The 18,493-nt window shown below is 38.8% G+C and overlaps 1 protein-coding gene across 6 annotated transcripts in view; it reads left to right on the top strand.

Moving 5' to 3' along the window:
* The window catches only part of LOC107088472 (protein 4.1-like), a 56,182-nt gene that overhangs the window by 29,765 nt on the left and 7,924 nt on the right, over positions 1–18,493 (top strand). Inside the window, exons 7-21 of one of the 6 annotated variants that reach the window (XM_015380659.1) lie at positions 192–267; positions 2,176–2,272; positions 2,394–2,518; positions 2,664–2,751; positions 4,129–4,281; positions 4,370–4,467; positions 4,800–4,972; positions 5,718–5,803; positions 10,910–10,960; positions 11,078–11,116; positions 11,664–11,723; positions 14,062–14,229; positions 14,630–14,824; positions 16,068–16,136; positions 16,693–17,373. In XM_015380659.1, the coding sequence (XP_015236145.1) occupies positions 192–267; positions 2,176–2,272; positions 2,394–2,518; positions 2,664–2,751; positions 4,129–4,281; positions 4,370–4,467; positions 4,800–4,972; positions 5,718–5,803; positions 10,910–10,960; positions 11,078–11,116; positions 11,664–11,723; positions 14,062–14,229; positions 14,630–14,824; positions 16,068–16,136; positions 16,693–17,373 (2,159 nt within the window). The remainder of the gene's footprint in view (positions 1–191; positions 268–2,175; positions 2,273–2,393; positions 2,519–2,663; positions 2,752–4,128; positions 4,282–4,369; positions 4,468–4,799; positions 4,973–5,717; positions 5,804–10,909; positions 10,961–11,077; positions 11,117–11,663; positions 11,724–14,061; positions 14,230–14,629; positions 14,825–16,067; positions 16,137–16,692; positions 17,374–18,493) is intronic. The other 5 variants (XM_015380655.1, XM_015380653.1, XM_015380657.1 and 2 more) reach the window with 5 other exon arrangements.

The following is an 18,493-nucleotide window of genomic DNA, read 5'->3' as shown; positions in this document are numbered from 1 at the left end:
AAGGCTAAATGAGGATTGGCATTTCATAAAGCTGGGGCATGTTGCATGACACCAGATCTGCATATTTGTGTTTGAAAATGCTGCTTCACAGCTGCCGTGCTTCTTTTTCTTCCTCAATTTCTTCAAATTTTTCTCTCAAATGTTTATAAGACTGCTGGGATCTGACTGAATTTGAATATTTCCTTATCCAGGTAACAACTGGCAGTTTGTGTTCAGTGTCAAGTTTTACCCACCGGACCCATCGCAGCTCACTGAGGACATTACAAGGTATCCACACACTTACCCTCCACCTCCACTGTTAACAAGAAATTATCTCAAAGATGGTTGATACCTTATTTTAAACAGAAGTCATAGTTAAGGCAAACTAGAAATAAGGATAAAAACCCTAGGAAATTGGTGTGATCAACCGAGGAAAAATGTGTGCCTCTCGGTGCAAAGAGGAACTGATGAGAATAGCTGACAAGTTAAAGCAGCAACATGGGAAACCAGAAAACAGAGAATCAAAGGGAACCAAACAAAAATGCAAATATGAACACAAAGTCATCTCACTGCGACAGTTACGTGTGGGAACAACAGAAAAGGTTAGGTTTGTGTTTAGTTCTGGGGTCTGCAGCCTTTGCAATCCCGAGAGACATTTTTTTAACTTCAGACCAGCATATAAAATATGTTTAGAGCCGCCAACATGAAAGGAAATATATATATAAAAAAAAAAGGAAAATAAGTTGCATTCAATAAATATCAGGACATTTTTCCTTTTTAAATAACTACTGTGGGAATTCAAATTTTAGGTTTTAAAATGAATGATAAAAAACTTGCAAAAAGAGAGTACATAATATTAAATGCTGAAATTTGTGGAAAATTATGAATTAATTTTTTTTGTTTCTACTTGAAAGATCAGAAGTGATGAACACCATTGTCTGGTGTCTAGGAGCCACTTGAGTGAGTACAGAGGAAAGAAGGATTTTTAAAGATTTTATAGAAAACTATATTTAATCATAGAAGAAATCATAGATCCTATGTTGAGGTCAGACAGCTCACCTTTGGTCTCTGACTCTCTGGTTTCATCAGCTCTCCTCTTATTTAGAAGGACTGTTGGAGCAGGTTGCCCTCAGAATGTCTAAATTGATAACTTTACAAAAAAAAAAAAGCATTAGAAAGATCTTCTAAAGAATAGGTCATGTTTTTTTTAAATTCTAAATCTGTTTTTCCTGTTTTCAGATAGAGAGCATTAATAGCCAAAGGTAGAGAAGATATTACAGGCCGGAGGCAGTGGAGCCCCTCAGTGTTGCCAGTAACCTAACGTTCCTAAAGCTTACAGAGTCTAAGCAAGCAAAGAACGATCCTTGCTTTAAAGAATTTTATCAGATGAATATTAAATCATTCATTAATCTATTAGTTGGTTCTTTGTAGGTTTCAGATATTTGTCTAGGGATTAAAAGATTATTTCAGCTCAATCTAGTGTCATAAATCTTTTTTTTGTCAATATTCTGTCTTTACTTCTGTATAAAATAATGTTTAATTCCATAACTGCTTTAATTTATGGCTTCTTAGGACAAAGACACATATTGGGAGGGGGAAAGCAGCATTTTCAAAGAATCCCCTTTCACCTTGACTTCCAGCCATTAAGCTGACCAGTCCCTCCTACTTGCAGACCCAGACTGATATTCCCTTTCTTTGGAGGGGGGACTTTAATCTTGCCAATCCAAAAAACATCCTGACAATATCTCCTTGTGTTTCAGCAGTGTTTATGTTCTCCACCAGACCTCTTTTTCCTAATAAAGTATCTATTACATCCAACTGCATTGGCCTGCTGTTTCATGTTAGGCTCTTTGTTGCTCAGATTCGTTGAAAACAACCACCCACAATGACTGAAAATGAGTCATACAGCAAATTCAGTGAAAGTGAACCAGATCCATTAAAGATGGATGTACGAAATGTACGTGTGATATTTGTGCATGAAAGACAATTAATACCAGAGATGTAAACAGCTTATGGAGCTAGTTGAAGGAAGTAATAGTTTATAAGTTTAACAGCTGCTTGATGCTAGATTAAAGTGTCTTAAGCAATTCAAGACCTTTAACAGCAAAATAGAAAGAAAGCTGCTCCACTGAGTCAAGACTAAGATCCAATCCAGCTTCCTGTTTTGAGCCTCTTTTCTCACCTTATCATTTTTAGATACCTTTTGTGTCTGCAGCTGCGGGAGGATGTTGCTTCTGGACGGCTGCCTTGCTCGTTCGTCACCCACGCCTTGCTGGGGTCATACACGTTGCAGGTAGAGAGCTAAAAAATATATGTAATGTGTAGCATTTTTTGTTTCTAATGTAATACGTGTTGAAGCATGTGTAATTGAGTATTTAGCTCCAATGATGGATTCTGTTTTGAATCATTTGCAGGCTGAATTTGGTGATCATGAACCCGATCCGCCCCGCCCTGTGGACTTCATCAGTCAGCTGAAGCTCGAGTCCAATCAGAACAAAGAGATGGAGGAGAAGATTCTTGAACTCCACAAATCCCACAGGTCAGAGAGGAAGGGATTCAGGGAGCCTGGAAGCTCAGGGAGCTGTTAGTTTGATAGATGTGTTGTTTCAGCTGTTATGTGACTGGATTGTATTTATGCCCCAAAAACTACGTTTCTTTTAATGTTGGCTCTTCTGCCTTTTTAGGGGAATGACACCCGCACAGGCGGACCTGCAGTTTCTAGAAAATGCCAAGAAGCTCTCCATGTATGGGGTGGACCTGCACCCCGCTAAGGTATGAATAAATGAACACCTCCTTCTCTTCCTCTCCATTGTTGTTGACATCTTGGGCCTAGTCCGGCTCCTTTGATGTGGGTCGAGCGTGCCGGTGCGCTCGCATGTTTGTATCTGTGTTTGTCAGCTGTGCAAACACTCGGGGAGGCCGTTTCCATGAGAACAGGCTAAGATAGCGGATCATCAGCCAACTGGGTGCATATTTCCTTATGTGCATGAGCTCGGGAATACACACGAGAATAAGGGATCATGATGGAGATAAATATAAAAGAGTTCAAATAAGGTTAGACCAGGATGAGGAAAGACCAGTTTAATCTGGAGAGAGGCGAGTCCTCTTTAAGGACACGTTCCACTTAGGTCCAGCACCAAGAGAGTTAGTCACATAAAATTAATGATTCTGGAAATGCAGGATCTATATCGACTCAATTATGATGTGTTTGAAAGTTTTATTACTCTAAAGACTGGAAAGGAGTCCTTAAACCTTTTATTACAACTAAAGAAGGACAAAAATTAAATGCTAATAATGGTTTTAAGGAACCTGGGGATTTGCTTTGCATCTGCAACATAGTTGAGAACTGTTGCAAATATCATTCAAATGTTATATACACTGGAAAAACTATCTAGAAATAAGTAAACATTTCTTAAAATAAGATAAGTAGATTATATGCACTCTAAATAAGACAATACAGTTGTGTTTTCTTACCTCCTCAATCCAAGAACAAATGCACTTATTTTAAGAAACAATGACTTATCTACATTTAAATTTTTTCCAGTGTAAAAACATGTCACGTACCAAAGACATGTACCAACATGTCTTTCTAAAATGTCAGGCTGCAGAATTAATGCATAAAAGCTAAATAAAAGAAGTTTTTTTGTGTAAATAAAAATCTGAAGATCCCTCAGGTGTCTGAAAAGCTTATAGTGCCAATGTCCACATGTTTATATTTGATTATCTGTGTTATTGATCAAACAACTAAAGTCTATTAGTCTTTGCAGAATAATGGCAAAAATCAATGTTCAGCCTTTAGCATAGCATTTTTCATTTGATGTGTAAAATCTGGTAAAACAGTCTATTGTCAACCTAAAGCACTGTCTATTAGTGCAACTGATTATCCAGTTAATTCATTACCGTAATCAATTCACCCGTACTACCACCAAATGGGCTTCAATGTAAAAGCCCTGCTGGTGTGTGTGGGTGTGGATGAGTGTGTGGTGATTGGGTTTCCCCTCCAACCTTTAGCTGACTACTTTAAAAATCAATTGATGCACAGCATGATCTGGTTTTGACATACTGGTGCCGTTAACACAAGTTTAATATCAGACTGATATTTGCTTCAAGTGATTTTATTTATTTTCTATGTGTTTATCTGACTGACAGGATTCAGAGGGAGTGGATATCATGCTAGGCGTCTGCGCTAATGGACTGCTGGTGTACAAAGACCGACTGCGGATAAATCGGTTCGCTTGGCCCAAAATCCTGAAGATCTCGTACAAGAGGAACAACTTCTATATCAAGATCAGACCAGGAGAGGTAGAGATAGATGGACGGATATGCTGCACATACTTAAGTTTGTGCAGTTAACCAGTTTCTGCATGTTTTTTTGTGCTTTCTTGGATAGACGGAGCAGTTCGAAAGCACTGTGGGATTCAAACTCCAGAATCATCGATCTGCTAAAAAGCTGTGGAAAGTCTGCGTGGAAAACCACAGCTTCTTCAGGTAGAAATGACCACATACAGTGAAACACACATGCTGCACAGGGATGTGAGTTTGCTGTGTAGAGTTCTGGGAGCTTAATTTGGCTCAGCAAGCACGAGTTTGTTCCTTTGTCTTATTGGCTGATCATTTCTGTAAAAGACACACAAACACAGAAAGACAATCCAGGCGCACGCTGCTGGATTCCTGTGCAGCTCTGTTTGTATGAAATAAGACATGGAATAAGCTTCAATATCCTGTCTGACTGGGCATGTGCATATAAAGGTAACTGAGAGAGGTTATTTAAAAGAAAAACATTAAATATGATTCAGGTATGCTCCATTTCTTGTCTTCAGGTTAAACGCCTCAGAGGCTCCTACCAAGGCCCGCTTTCTGACCCTGGGATCCAAGTTCCGCTACAGTGGGCGAACTCAGGCCCAGACCCGGCTGGCCAGTTCCCTGATAGACAGACCAGCACCCAGCTTTGAGCGCACCTCCTCTAAACGCATCAGCCGCAGTCTGGATGGAGGTAACCTTTGCTGCACCTCAGTATATGAGAAACACTTGACCTTAAAAGAAATATGCTCAAAAAAAGGAATTTCAAGCATGAAACGATAGGAATTTCATAAATTTATGTCTGAATATCTTTTTTGAAATGGATCTGATATGCTGCATGTCAAACCAGATACAGGAAATAGCTGGAGCATCTGTTTCCTGTCACACACTGAGAGACAGAGCGAGGGAAAGATGAAAATAAAGAATCCTCTGTTTATTGAAAAGACCTACAGTAAAAAGAAACCTGACACTGGCTATTGAGTAATAAGAGTAAAGTTATAAACCTATACATGAACTAAACCTGACCTTGGAGCTATAGTCGTTTCTGCATAAACACCAGCAATCATTTTGTTTCCTCTTTAAAAAACTAAATAAAACAGAACACAGTGTTTTCCAGAGATTTTCCACATTTGGTTATTTTGCAGCAGTTTCTGTTTTCTGTCCGAGACATTTTCCAATTAACAAACAATGACCCCTGCTGGACACATTGTGTTATTACAGCTCACCATCCATTATTCTTATCATTACTCTGTGCAGTAAAAGCTACAGTTTTTTGTTTTTTTTAAAGATCATCACATTAATAATCAGTTTAAATCTAAATTAACAAAACAATCGTTAATTCGACATCTTTATATCAAACTTCTGATCTTGAATTTTCTTCTCTAAATATTAAGCAGTTAGATGACCTGTTTTTTGTTGGTGTGTTTTTGTCCCTTCAGCTCCAATGATCAGCATCACTGAGGCTGGAAGTGAGACGGCTGAGAACGGACGGGACCCTCATCTAGAGCTCCACTCTGACTCCAAGGTGTGTATGAGCTAAGGTCATTATGTTTCCACAGTAAGAGATTAAACTCTAGAAAACAGCAAATAACTAATGATGTTTTTATTCCATTTCTTGGAGGAAAACCACACTTTAGTTTGTTGAACCGTGATAAAAGCATCACTTTCCTGTTTCTGTTAACTTTAAAAAATAGAGCCTCTGCTCACTTCAGAAAGCAGTGATGGCCACAGGGAGGACTTGAATAGAACCAAAATGAGGATCCAGATTTCTGGCTTTTATAACGACTTGGCTTTCTTTACTTTTATCTGAATGTTCCCTAATAAAATCCTTTAAATGTTAACAGAAGTAGAATTCAACAGTAATGTTTTCTTTCAGCGTGTCAGTTTTTATGCTTAACCTCACATTGCCTTTGACGATGCAACAACTAATAAATTCCTTCAGGCTTGGAATATATTTTAAGAGACGTAGGGAGCCATACTCAATTCTGTTGGAGTATGAAACCTTTAAAGATACCATTTATTAGCCAAAACCAGTCAAACTGATAGTGGATGAAACCCAGTTCTGAGAAATCTATAATCTTCTATATAAATGTTTGGTTGAAAATCAGCCTCCTATTAAAACGTTTTAGAACATTTCACAGCATTATAGCTTAAACATAAATGATCTTTGACCGATTACAGGTCATCCAGAGACCTGGGTCCACTCTTTTTACACCAGACCTGACAAAAGCACACGACTCCATTAAAACTCCCAGTGGATTTAGCAACTGTCTTTGTTTACGTTTGTGATGGTTGAACAGAATAGAGGAGGATCTAACGGTGGATGACTGGTTACTGTTAAATGTCACAATTTCCTACTATTCTCTATAAAGAACATTGTAGGTCTGGTTTCTTTTTGAAACATCTGCCCTATTGAGTTTACATGTCCTCCACTAGTTTCGTATTTTGAAGATTAACCAATATAAATGATCCTCTGTGTCAACTCACACACATTCAAATGGAATACAGTTTTATTTTTAGCTCTATTCAGCATAAAATTAAAAATATGAATAAATCATATATAACATGCATAAAAAAATTATAATGTACTCACAAATTTCACGATAAAAGAAAGAAGAGATAAATGAAGTATTAATCAAGAGTCATTTAAGGCGTCAAAAGCTGATGCTTTGTCCGATCATATTAACTGTTGATTAAATGTTCTTTCATGAAATGTTGGATTATTCTCAGTGCAGGATTACGCAAATATAATTAAAGATCCATTTTTTTAGGCCGACCCTTTTCCACCTTCTCTCAATATATTTGGAAGCTGATGTTTCTTCTTTAGTAGAAAGTCCCTCTCCTGACATAAGTCTCCATTTTTTTTATTTTAATTTTTACCTGAATAGCTATTACCTCTGACCGTGCACTCATTCTGCATCCTCCTACCTGAACAGCAATATCCCAGTGTGTCCACAGGGGGGCACTGCTCCCTCCTAAAACCCCAGCAGTGTATTTTGCAGCGCATGTCTCCTGTCTTGCCACCTTTTCCTCACTGCCAACCCTTTTCTCCTGATCCTCACTTGACAGTTTCTCTGAACACTCGTGCCCTTTATTTTCTGCACTTCTCTCTGCCCTGCTACGTTCACTTTTTGAGCTGTTGTGCTGTGTCGTTCACTGACTAATGTAATGTTTCTTTCCCTTTCTCTTTTTCCTCCACAAACACCCCCTATAATTTGTTTTTCCCACATCCCATCTGCATGATTTTATATTTTCCTGTCACGAAATGCTGTTACTTATTTTGGTTTATTGTTTCTGTTCATTTTTCACATCTTGCTTTTTTAATTTTCCAACATTATGCATTTTACTCTCCCTCTATTTTGCTCCATTTTATCCCCATGTATGTTTTACCTCGCCTCCCCCCCTCATCCGTTAGTCAATCTTTATGTTTCCTCTCTCCTTCTCCTCATCATCCTCACTCTCATCCATCCCCCCTTCCCTCGACTCCATCTCGGAGCTTGACCGCGCCCTTTCAGACATCTCAGAAGACGACGACCGCGCCAACGAGGCGGAAGCGGCCGCACACTCGTTGTGGAGTCTTCCCTCAAACACCCTCTCGTTTCTCACCGATCAGCAGCTTGCTGATCTTGGACACCTGATTCAAACCTCTCCAACCTCTCAGCCACTCGCTGCCCCCCAGACACTCAGTTCAGAGTTTGTGAAACACGAGGAGGGCGTTACCACAGCAACAACTGGCTTGACAGATTTGCGACAGTGGTTCTCTTTGAAGGGTGTGGTTAAATTTGCCTGCTTTATCTTGGGTTTTCTATCTGTTTTAGGCAAGAGTGAAAGCAGGTGTCTGCCCAAGAATATATTTTCAGGATTAGCAGGAAAGCTGAGGATTTATTTTAACACCTCTGGACATAAATATTCAGCTTTCAGCACATTTAGGTCTAAGTTACATCCAGTTATTAACAGTTTAGCATCCCAGTGGACTCATTTTCTGGCATTTTTGACACAACTACCCCGAAAGGTCTTAAAACTGATTCCTACTCTTCCTTTCCACACAAAGCAGCTACATTTACCCAAACTCTCCATTACCTGCCCTCACATTGTCTCCTTTTCCTCGCTCTCCTCCTTTTCTTTCTCTTCCCATCCCTCTCTTCCTCCTCTGAGCCCCCTCCATCCATCTAACTTTACTGCTTCTCTCCATCGTTACCTCCTAAACCCCTCCCCTTTCTTCCTCCCCTTCCTCTTGGCACTCTTCCTGCTTGTTGTGATGCTGACAGCAAGCCAGTCAGTGGTTTTAGCCCTTATTTTAGCCACACCCCTCGGTCTGACCCTGTCCTACTTGGAGATCACAGTCTCCAGTCGAAGAAAGACGCCTTTGCCTGTGTTCATCAGCAACCAGCCAGACGAGCATCATTTAAGCTCTGGTGTAGACCAGGAAGCCTCGGCTCTGACACCGACACACACCCCCCCTCACACCAGGCGCCATGCAGCCGCCAGCTGGATCCAGGAGATGTGTGATCCTGCCGCATAAATTCACACATTCAGATTTCTCACTTTCACTTTTTTTTTTGTCCGTCTTGGTGAGAATGTAAACACTGATCAATGCAAATGCTTCCTTTTGTTTTTCCCTGCCACCCTGATAGTCAACCTCTTCTTAACTGCCCTGCACCTTACTCTACTTTTTCCAAAGCAAAGAAGGAAATAATTGAAATTACTTTAAAAAGGGAGATAAAAGCTAAATTGTACTTACATAAAATATAGTCTAAGTAGATGTATTTAAAGTGTAAAATTAAAACAGAAGTGATTTCTGATGACAATGTCTCATAAATCACCAGAGCAGGTAAAAATATGTAGTATTTAAAAATATGTATACATTTCTTAGATTCTTACTCTGTATTTATTACCTTTTTAACATTCAGCTGCTCTATGATGTATTAAATTAATAAAAATGTATGGAAAAGATAAACTTTTGGAATAAATAAATTATACACACATTTATATAAATATAGGAATGGGCTGGTAGGAGATTATCACTGTATGGTTTGATAAGATCGATTAGATGGAGCAGAAAAGCAAATGCAAATATTTATCCTGCTGGTTAAATTATTTACCATACTGATTAAGAGTCATAATTTTATAAAAGACCTTAATTTTCCTGTTGATTTAGTTATATAGACAGTATATATGTATGTATGTATATGCAATAGACCAATAGTTTAAAAACGTTTATTGTGCATGCTTGCCTCTCTGTTAGCTACTGCAGCTAGCCTGCACTCTGCTGCTTTACAAACACCCCGTTCATCGTAAATTGCCAGCTGTAGTTTTAAAAGGGGTTACTAAGCTATAAAAAAAAGTGCAATTAGTGATATTATCTTAATTACCTTAAGAAATCTTGTTTTCAGAGGAAAAAATCCGGGTGAGAAAAGTCAACTTGGCTAAAATTGTTAAAACTCATACACTTAGCATGATAATTAGTTTAAGCAGCCTCACCTTTAAATAAAAAGAATAGTCTTATAGACCATTGCCTTATATTGTAGCTGGAAAATTGTGTTAGAGATGAGCGCAAAGATTTTATAAAGAAATTGTTAAAAATATGTTTCTATAATTAGCTTCATTTTCATCGACAAAATTTGCTTGTTGGGAATATTTTGTTTTTGTTTGAGGAAAAATAAGAAAAACATTTTCCCGTTACTTTATATCTGCCATTTATTTCAATGTTTTTAAACTGAACTGTGTTAACATAACATTAGATTTTATAGCAAACACCATTTGATCACAAAATAAGCCAAATATTTTGGACTTCTACATTATCATTATTTAATATTGTGCACCTATCTGCCATTAAAATCTCATTCAGTTGATCCATTAGTAGAGTAATCTCAGTATACATGTACTTTCCAAAACGGGTGATGCAAATATCTCAATATGATATTTCTTGGTCTGTAAAAAAGAAGAAAAAAAAACCTTAATTTTCTAACCTTTATTTCTCAATAGAAAATCATCTGACAGCAGCTTTACTTTTTACACTATTGACTCTTTTTAAGAATGTTTAAAAAGAATCAAGAAGTTCTTTCTTGTGGGCGAGGAAAATGTTTTATAGCTTTTTTGGGTAACAATGGCTAACGGGCAGTAGATAGCTAAATGCTGGAAAGACATGGCGCTGCTTCATTTTATACCCCAGTTAAAGAAAACCTCTGCTATCAGGCTAAGCAGTGTAGGAATGGTTTAAAGCCAGTTTTAACATTTTCTATATAATGTGTAAACTTTTTAAGCCTATCGCTACATACCTGCTAGCTTGCTATAAAAGCCATTGAGAATATTTCGTTTTTATTATAAAAAAAGACTAGAGGTTAAAGTAAAGCAAATTTCAGCTTGTTTCTAGTGGATACAAATCTTTGCACTTGGTTTTTATTTTGTTGTACAATAAATTAAAAACAAATAAAGATGTTAAATCCTCATATTTGGTTCTTCTATATAGAATAACACCTTATCAACGTCATACATACAGTTTCACACAAACACACAGGAGTGTTCCCTAATACAAGGGAATAAGCTTTTCCCATCATCCATTTCACCGTTTTCTTCCCCCCATTTCCCCCCTACATTTTGACCTCCACCTCCCATGTCTGCCACACTGAAGGCTAAGGAGGTGAACTTGAACCAAGCTGAAGTGGAAGCCATGCCGTCCCAGGTCTGATTTAATCTAAACTCAAATCTAAGCTGGATCTTGAGATAGTTTAAAGCGAGTGGAAAGGAGTAGAAAGACAGTAATCCTAACATGTCCTCACTTTCTCCCTGAATACTCCAGCAACAGTCACCTGGATGTGCTGAGCCCGCCCCCTCTCAGGTTTATAACACTGTTATTGATGACTTGATTGTGTATTGATCTGTCAATCATCATCTCTGCTCGCCTTCGTTGGTTTAATGGTTGAAGTTGCCCGATCAGATCAGATCCAATCACTTCTGTAGAAGATAGAAACTCAATCAAAGGTCTGGGTTTGTAAAAGCTGATCAAGAATGGGCCTTTTCATCCATTATTTTCACTTTCAGATGTGTTGCTGTGGCTGTCAGTTTCACAGGTTGTGTTTTGGGGTATTGCTTCATGCCTGTGGTTCGTTGCATCATTTTGGGATTGTTGAAAACATGTGTAGGGGGTTTGTTGGTTTCTGTGCATGCCTGTCGGTGGTGTGGTGTTTCTAAATAAGATGGTGGCATGGGTTCCAGGAGCAGCAGCATCCGGAGCGTCAGAAAAACCAAAATGTTTGGTTGTTCCTGCACCCATGTTTTATTTAGAAATATTACATTAAAATTGTTTGATTTATATTATTTTCTTTACACATTTGAGTAATTTTTCCTCTATTTTCTGCATTCTGTGCTGTATGTCTGCCTTCCAGAGCCCATTGAGAGTGCATGGGGACAATATTTATGTGAGGCACAGTAATTTAATGTTGGAGGTTGGTACTGGCGTCGACTGATGGCTGAAAATCAGATCTCCATGTTTCTACTCTTTCTAACGCCATCAGAGCTACAAACCCAGGAGGCCGCTGCCCTCTCGCACTCTCAGGCTCTGTGTGCATGCCGGCGTGTGAAAGTTTTCTTTCAGTTTCAGCTACCTGCAGATTTTCAGCCAATCTCGTCTGGTTGACAAACTTTAAAGAATGTTCATTGCTAATCGTCCTGATTTGCACAGCAGCTATTTTGATCAACGGCTTCTTTAGCTACTTTAACTTAAAGTGATTGAATCATGAATCTCCATCTTAAAGTGTTGCAGCCATTCTGCTAGTAAAGAATTTGGAGGTTTCTTCAGGCTGAATGTGTGAAATGCAAACTATTTGTTTGATGTGCTTTAACACAAAAGCACAGAAGACACTTGCTCATCTAGAAACGATTTCCCAGGCCGGAGCGTTCACAATGGCTGCTTTGTGAATAGGATCTGTGGTGTATTGACGCCACTATAATGCATGCTCTGTGCATGCTTGTGTGGCTGTTTTTATCTTGTTTTGTCCTTGATTGGTCAGTTTGATTATTGCCAGGCAGCTCCATCTAACCCCACTAACCCCTGCCTCTGTCCAAGGAGCTTCATTCCTGTGATTGGCTATACCGAACCCAAAACACCTGTTTGTTCAAATTGGGGCTGATAGTGATCTACTGCCATTGTACTAATTAGGCCATAAAATATTTAGATAGTTTAAAGGGTTAGATGGGTAAAATCGGAAATATTTTTCCTGGTTTCAAAGAATGGAGAAATAAGACAAACTTTAGGTTTTGCTTTTAAACTACTGACCGATTTCCTACAGATGGCAGCACATCAAACGGATCTATTAGAGATCAGGGTTTTTAACTGGATACAGCTTTATTGAACAAGCTGAGATTCAGATGTTAAATAGTTGATCAAAGGTTTATAACGTTTGCAAAATTTTCTATCAAATGTAATTTTAAGTTGGTATTTATTTTAGATGTCTTCTCTCATGAAAGTTGCTTTATTTTCATCAGCTTGAAGGAATGAAAAAAATAAATATTTAGTAACTCACCTATAAGAAAAATATTTTTTTATTTTTCCAAGTTAATTCTGGTTTCCTAAATGTTTTAGCATTGTTCATTTAACACATTTTAAAACTGAAAAAAGGAGTCTGAGTCTGATGCAAAATATAGTTTTTAAAAGATAATTTTATTTACTTAAGTAAGAAGGTTTTTAAAAAAAAAATATATAAAAAATAATACCTTTCTAAAAGTTAAACACAGTGTTGATGCTGTGATGGTCTGCTTTGAAAGCTGGAGGAAAGCGCTTTAAATGATGGAGCCATGAGTTCTGTTCTCCAGAACGGCTCTCTGAATGTTTGACTCCTACATAAAGTCTTCTTTGAACAGATCAGTAATCCAAATTACACCAGTCAGTCCTTTCTAATCGCTAAAAAACAGAAACAGTAGTGTTTTGGAGTGGCCTAGTCAAAGCTCAGCATAAAATCACTTCCTTAAATTAGCCATCCATGCTTAGCAATTCACAGAATGTGACTAAATTGACCAAATCCCTCCAGACGCTTAAAACTTGGTGCAAAGATTTGATGAGAGTTTTCCCTCACAAGCAGTTTATAGGCTTAGTTTTTTCCTCAGTAAACGCTGATTACATTTTAACATTATTATCATCTGAACACTTTTAATGATGAAAACGAAATGTAAAAAGTATGTTTCAACAGTACTGCACATAGAAATATAAAGTAAAATAGAGTTAAGGCAGGAAAAAAAATCTCCAAATATAAAGGGAGGTGAAGCAGACGGGTTAACTAAGTCAAAGTAAATGGCAGAAAGAGGTAATACTATCAGCTCCATGTTGTACATTCAGCCATCCTGTTTATGACTATTTATGAAAACTTCGATAAGTTGGAAGGCTGTTTCACTGAAGTCAGGTTGTTTATTTAGAGTTTTGAGCTCATTTTTAACAACAGAAACAGCTTCAGTGAAATCTGCCCTCCATCTTGTCACTCATTGAGTTGACAGACTAATATGTCTATAAACGATCTTTTTCCCTCGTTTCTTCTCCTTTTATCTTTTCCCTCCATCTTCCTCTTTTTTTCATCACATTTCTGACTCATATTCTCTCCATACTTCCACTGAAACTCCATTTTCTTCTGCTCTGAACACACTATTGAAAACCATCCTTGTCTGCCCTAATCCCCCCTCCTTTGATTTCCTCCCATCCTCCTCTCTGCTCCCTTTCATCCCTGTCACCTTTCTTAATTGATTTACTTCCATCCACATCCCTCATTCCCCGTATCCTTTCCCGTCCCCCATCAGGACCTCGATAAGACCCAAGACGAGGTTCTGAAACACCAGGCTAGCATTAGCCAGCTCAAGCGCTCCTTTATGGAGGCACCACCTCCCTCTCCTCCTCAGCCCAACCAGTGGGAGAAACGTCTCACCTCCTCTCCTGCCACCACGATACGTGTCCAGCAGCAACAAGTGGTACGTCCATCTGGATGTTTTCATCTCGACTGCTGATGATTGCTGGGGTGTTTTGTTAGCCGAAGCAAACTAAGGTGCTTCTATGTGAAGGTGGAACTTCTGTTGCATTTGATGGTTGAATGTTTATTTCTTTCCTTCTTGCTGTTTATTGGTTTATTTCCTGGCATTTTTTCCAACGCTTCATTATCCTTTAAATTTTTGTTTTTTGATATCTGGACTAATGTTTGGTTTTATTTCTCTCAGCACCCGAGTTTTACTCTCACTCCATTTCTACTCTGCTCTACTAAAACACTTTTTACTTGTAGTTGCTGAGAAACTGTTGCTTTACGATTCAGAAGGGCTGTTTGTTCTTCAGTAAATGCTTTTACTGCCTGTTTTGTCTGCGTTTTCTCTGCTGTAGAGCCTTGAAGACGAAATAGCTTCAGTGCTTCTCAGCAGACGCTCTGCTGCCGAGTGCTGTTCATCCACTCGGCCTCCCTGCAGTGCTACTGAATCAACACTAGAAGGCGCTGTGACCACATGCTCAGCTGCTGCTCCCACTGCTGTCTGCACTTCGTCTTTGTCTCATCCTGTCTCTGCACTTTCTGCCACTGAGGTGCTTCTGCTAATACTAAACATTAAGGAGTCAGTTTACCTTATATAACCCTAAAAACTAGCGATGTCCCTGTTTAACCCCTCTTACACAGTCCTACCCAGTTTATAAAATTATGTATATCTATTGATTTTACACTGTTAAATAAAAAAAGGTTAATTCGATCATAAATCAGGTCTATAATAATAAAAATGATACATAGATACCAGTATTGGGAATTTTTTTCCTATTCTGTGGGATTATTTATCTTTCAGATGATAATTTGTTATCTGACTCACTTTATATATTATATATTTATATATATGATTCAGCTTTTTCTATCCTGCTTCTTTAACTTAGCCTTTTGCTGTGATTTTTTTTTCTTTTAGATGTTTTCTCTCCCACTTATACTGCAGCATACAGTACAGGCTTCTCCATGCTGCAAGTGTCATTGAAAAGGGTGGAAAGCATTAAACTGTTTGAAGAAACCTCAGAATGAATTAATGGGACTATTAGGGGTTGAGTTTTAGCTCAGTGGATCATTAATAAAATTGAGCTGATACTTGGGACATCTCTAGAACAACCGTTAATTTCTGATTCACCTTGTTTTCTTTGCTGCTGCCAGTTGGCCTGTTTCAAAGTAAACTGACATCTTTTAATGTTTTAGTAAATAAAGGATGATAGACAGATGTGTTTAGAAGCCTTCTGTTGGTGTTGCATGAATTCATTTTGTTTCTGGGAACATTTAATGCTCAGCCACTTGTTGATGATCTATTTTCAGAATTAATTTGATTTAAATTGACTAACAGCTGTTCATTGCATGGGTTTGTCACTTCTGGCTTTGAATGATTGCATATCTTCTACAGTGTGCCAGATCTGCATCCTCAGTCTGTTGGAGGCAGCAGATACTGAGGCACATAATTTCACCCAGGCTAAGATGAAATTATGTGTTTTCACTTTCATATTTCCATGTATGGGGACAATACTCTTCGGTAGCATTTTTTTCTGTTTTGTCTTATTTTTGTGAGCAAATATTTCTAGTTTCATTTTGACCCTCTGCCCGCTGTGTTCTTCCTGTGTAGCGAGTTTGTGTCTGAGCAGAACAGCAGGCTGCAGGGAGAAAGGAAAAGAAGTGGAAGAGCAAATGACAAAGGCAGCCTCCCTCCCCATGCTGTGCTAACAAGCATCCCAGTGTTTCTAGCTGCTAACAATGATTTCACTGTTGGTGCTTCATTGATGTTGTTCTCCTAACTTCTCTGTCATGCAGGTCAGTGTTCCCCAAACAGAAGCCTCTCCAGCTGATAACCCCAGCTCTGATACCAAAGAACCTGCAAAGGTGGTACTAACATTGTCTGTGATCCTCCATCCCTCCATTCATGACTGTCGCCTCCTTCATGCCCTCATTTGGTCTCAGCTGCTCTGTTTCCACTGCCATTTTTTAAGTCGACCCAGTAACGGGGTTCCTACACAGAAAGTATGGATTTGGAAAAAAAAAAAATTATTTCCAGAATTATTTATGTTATTACTCTGTTATTTCTTCTTTTTAATCTTCCTTCCTTCCTTCCTTCCTTCCTTCCTCATATATTCTAGTAGTATTAGAATAACCATCTTTAGTATTTCATATTTTACATTAAGTTAAAAGGTTGTGAATTCTGGAAAGTTCAAATATAAAAAAGTCTGGAAAGCTTCCATGTAAAATGTGTGGAAACCCTGCAGAAACATTTAATGAATCATCTTATTTTCCCCTTATGTTTCACAGTTAACTCAGTTATGTTCTTTTTTTTTATTTTTTCATTTTTGTTCAATGATCATATTTTGTTTTTGTGTCATTTTTTTTGCTTCTATGTGCATCGTATGGTGTGTGCCTGTGCACTCTGTGTACATGTGTGTAGACCCACGAAGTTGAAATCGAGGAAACTATTGTCATCCAAGAAGTTTCCAGAGCAGCCAAATCCGGGGCTGTGACCATTACGGTCGACTCTCCTGTCATCCCCCCTGCCGAAGAGGAACCTCAGGACCAGAAAGAGAAGGTTGAAGAGGAAGCGACTGCAGTGGAGGAAGTAGCGCCCTCGAAGCCAGAGGGGGCTTCTTCTGAGAGCGAGAGTGAGGAGGAAGCAGAGTACCATGCTCATGTTCCAGCATCCATCTGTCAAACTAAAATACCAGAAGAGAAGGAGGAGGAAGAGGAAGAAGAGCAGATAAAGAAGGATGAGGAGCAGCAAGTGTCTGCTGCAGTTGTTCCATCTATTGCTGTAGAGGTCAGCCAGCCCACGGAAGAAACCAATCAAGAAGAAGAGTCCATTAAAGAGGAGACCATGGTAGAGAGGAAAGATGAGAAAGAGGAGACAAATGTAGAGAAGACAGATGAGAAAGAGGAGAAAGAAAGTGGACGAGAGACTGAGGAAAGTACGGATGATCCAATGGTGACACCTGAAGAATCTCCAGATGGCCTCATCCATGCTGAGGAGACCAAGATGGCCGATCCTACAGAGGAACAGGAGCAGCCTAAAATGAACGGAGAAGCCTCGCTGGTTGAAGTGGATCCCCGGCCGCAGGTTATATGTTGCTCTGAGGTAAAGCCAGCTGCAGAGCTTCTCCGGGGTTTGAACCTTCCTGCCAGCCGTAGAAACGCCCACTTCTTTCCCTGCTGCTTCTCATTCTGCCAGCTTTCCTTTTCCTGCTTGTGTGAAAATTTAAGCCCCATGTACATTCTCACACTCATCTGTCTGTGAAAGTTAAAGCCTTATAAGGACCTTTGGTGATGTTAGGAACGTGTCTGAAAACCTCAGTTTACAGACACTCTGTTTTGTCTAATTCCTCATGAATCTATTTTACCAATTTATAATGACTCACGTCTTTTCCATATTTCATACCATCCTCCTCATAGGTAGTGCCATTCTGTGGTGCGCCACTGTTTTGTTTCCTCCTAATTTGTGTTGTGAAGTAAATGGGGCCTAAGTGGGAGATGCAAGATGCTTTTAGGTGTGCGTGTTTTGATTTTGCATGCTGGTTTTCACCTTTATGAGATGTGTTTATGTGTCCTTTAATTCTGTTTGGCAGTGATGCTGCTCCTCTTATTTGTAGAAATCGTCATTGCCAAGCACTTTGGAAATGCCACCCACTCATCTGAATGTCGCCTTGTTTACATTTCAATAGCTGCTTTGTTTTTCCAGCCATTAGAGTCCTGCTGGTTTTATTGGCTCATGTTTTATGCATGTTGGTGCCGTCTCATATTTGGAGTTGCATGTTTGATGCATCGGAAAGTTCTGTGTTGGGGATGGTGCTCTAGCTTTTAGATTGTGTTTTGCTTTTCCTTGCATGATGTTCGCATGGGTTTAAGAGCTCCAGCTCATCTGCATGAATTTTATTGCTTCTGTTTGTTTTGTTTATATATCTGCACCTTCTGCCATTCACACAGTATGCACAGTGCCATCTGAAAATATTCAAAGCCTGAAATTCAGTGGCATTTATTTGTGTTTTATGTCAGAGAAATAAATGAACACGTTTTATTCAGTTTTAGAAGAAACATTGAAATATGAAAAGTGCAGCATGCATTTGTATTCAGAATAACCATTGGTATTGGTATATATATATATATATATATATATATATATATATACCGTAAATTCTCTAATATAGGCCCGGGCCTTTATTTCACTCAAGTGCATCGCGGTCCAGGCCTTTATTGGATAG

Source organism: Cyprinodon variegatus, unplaced genomic scaffold (genome assembly GCF_000732505.1).
Source record: "Cyprinodon variegatus isolate N-32 unplaced genomic scaffold, C_variegatus-1.0 Scaffold219, whole genome shotgun sequence".
In the NCBI taxonomy this organism is placed as follows: Eukaryota; Metazoa; Chordata; class Actinopteri; order Cyprinodontiformes; family Cyprinodontidae; genus Cyprinodon; species Cyprinodon variegatus.
The sequence above is the reverse complement of the archived record's forward strand: the minus strand, read 5'-3'. Positions and strand labels throughout refer to the sequence as shown.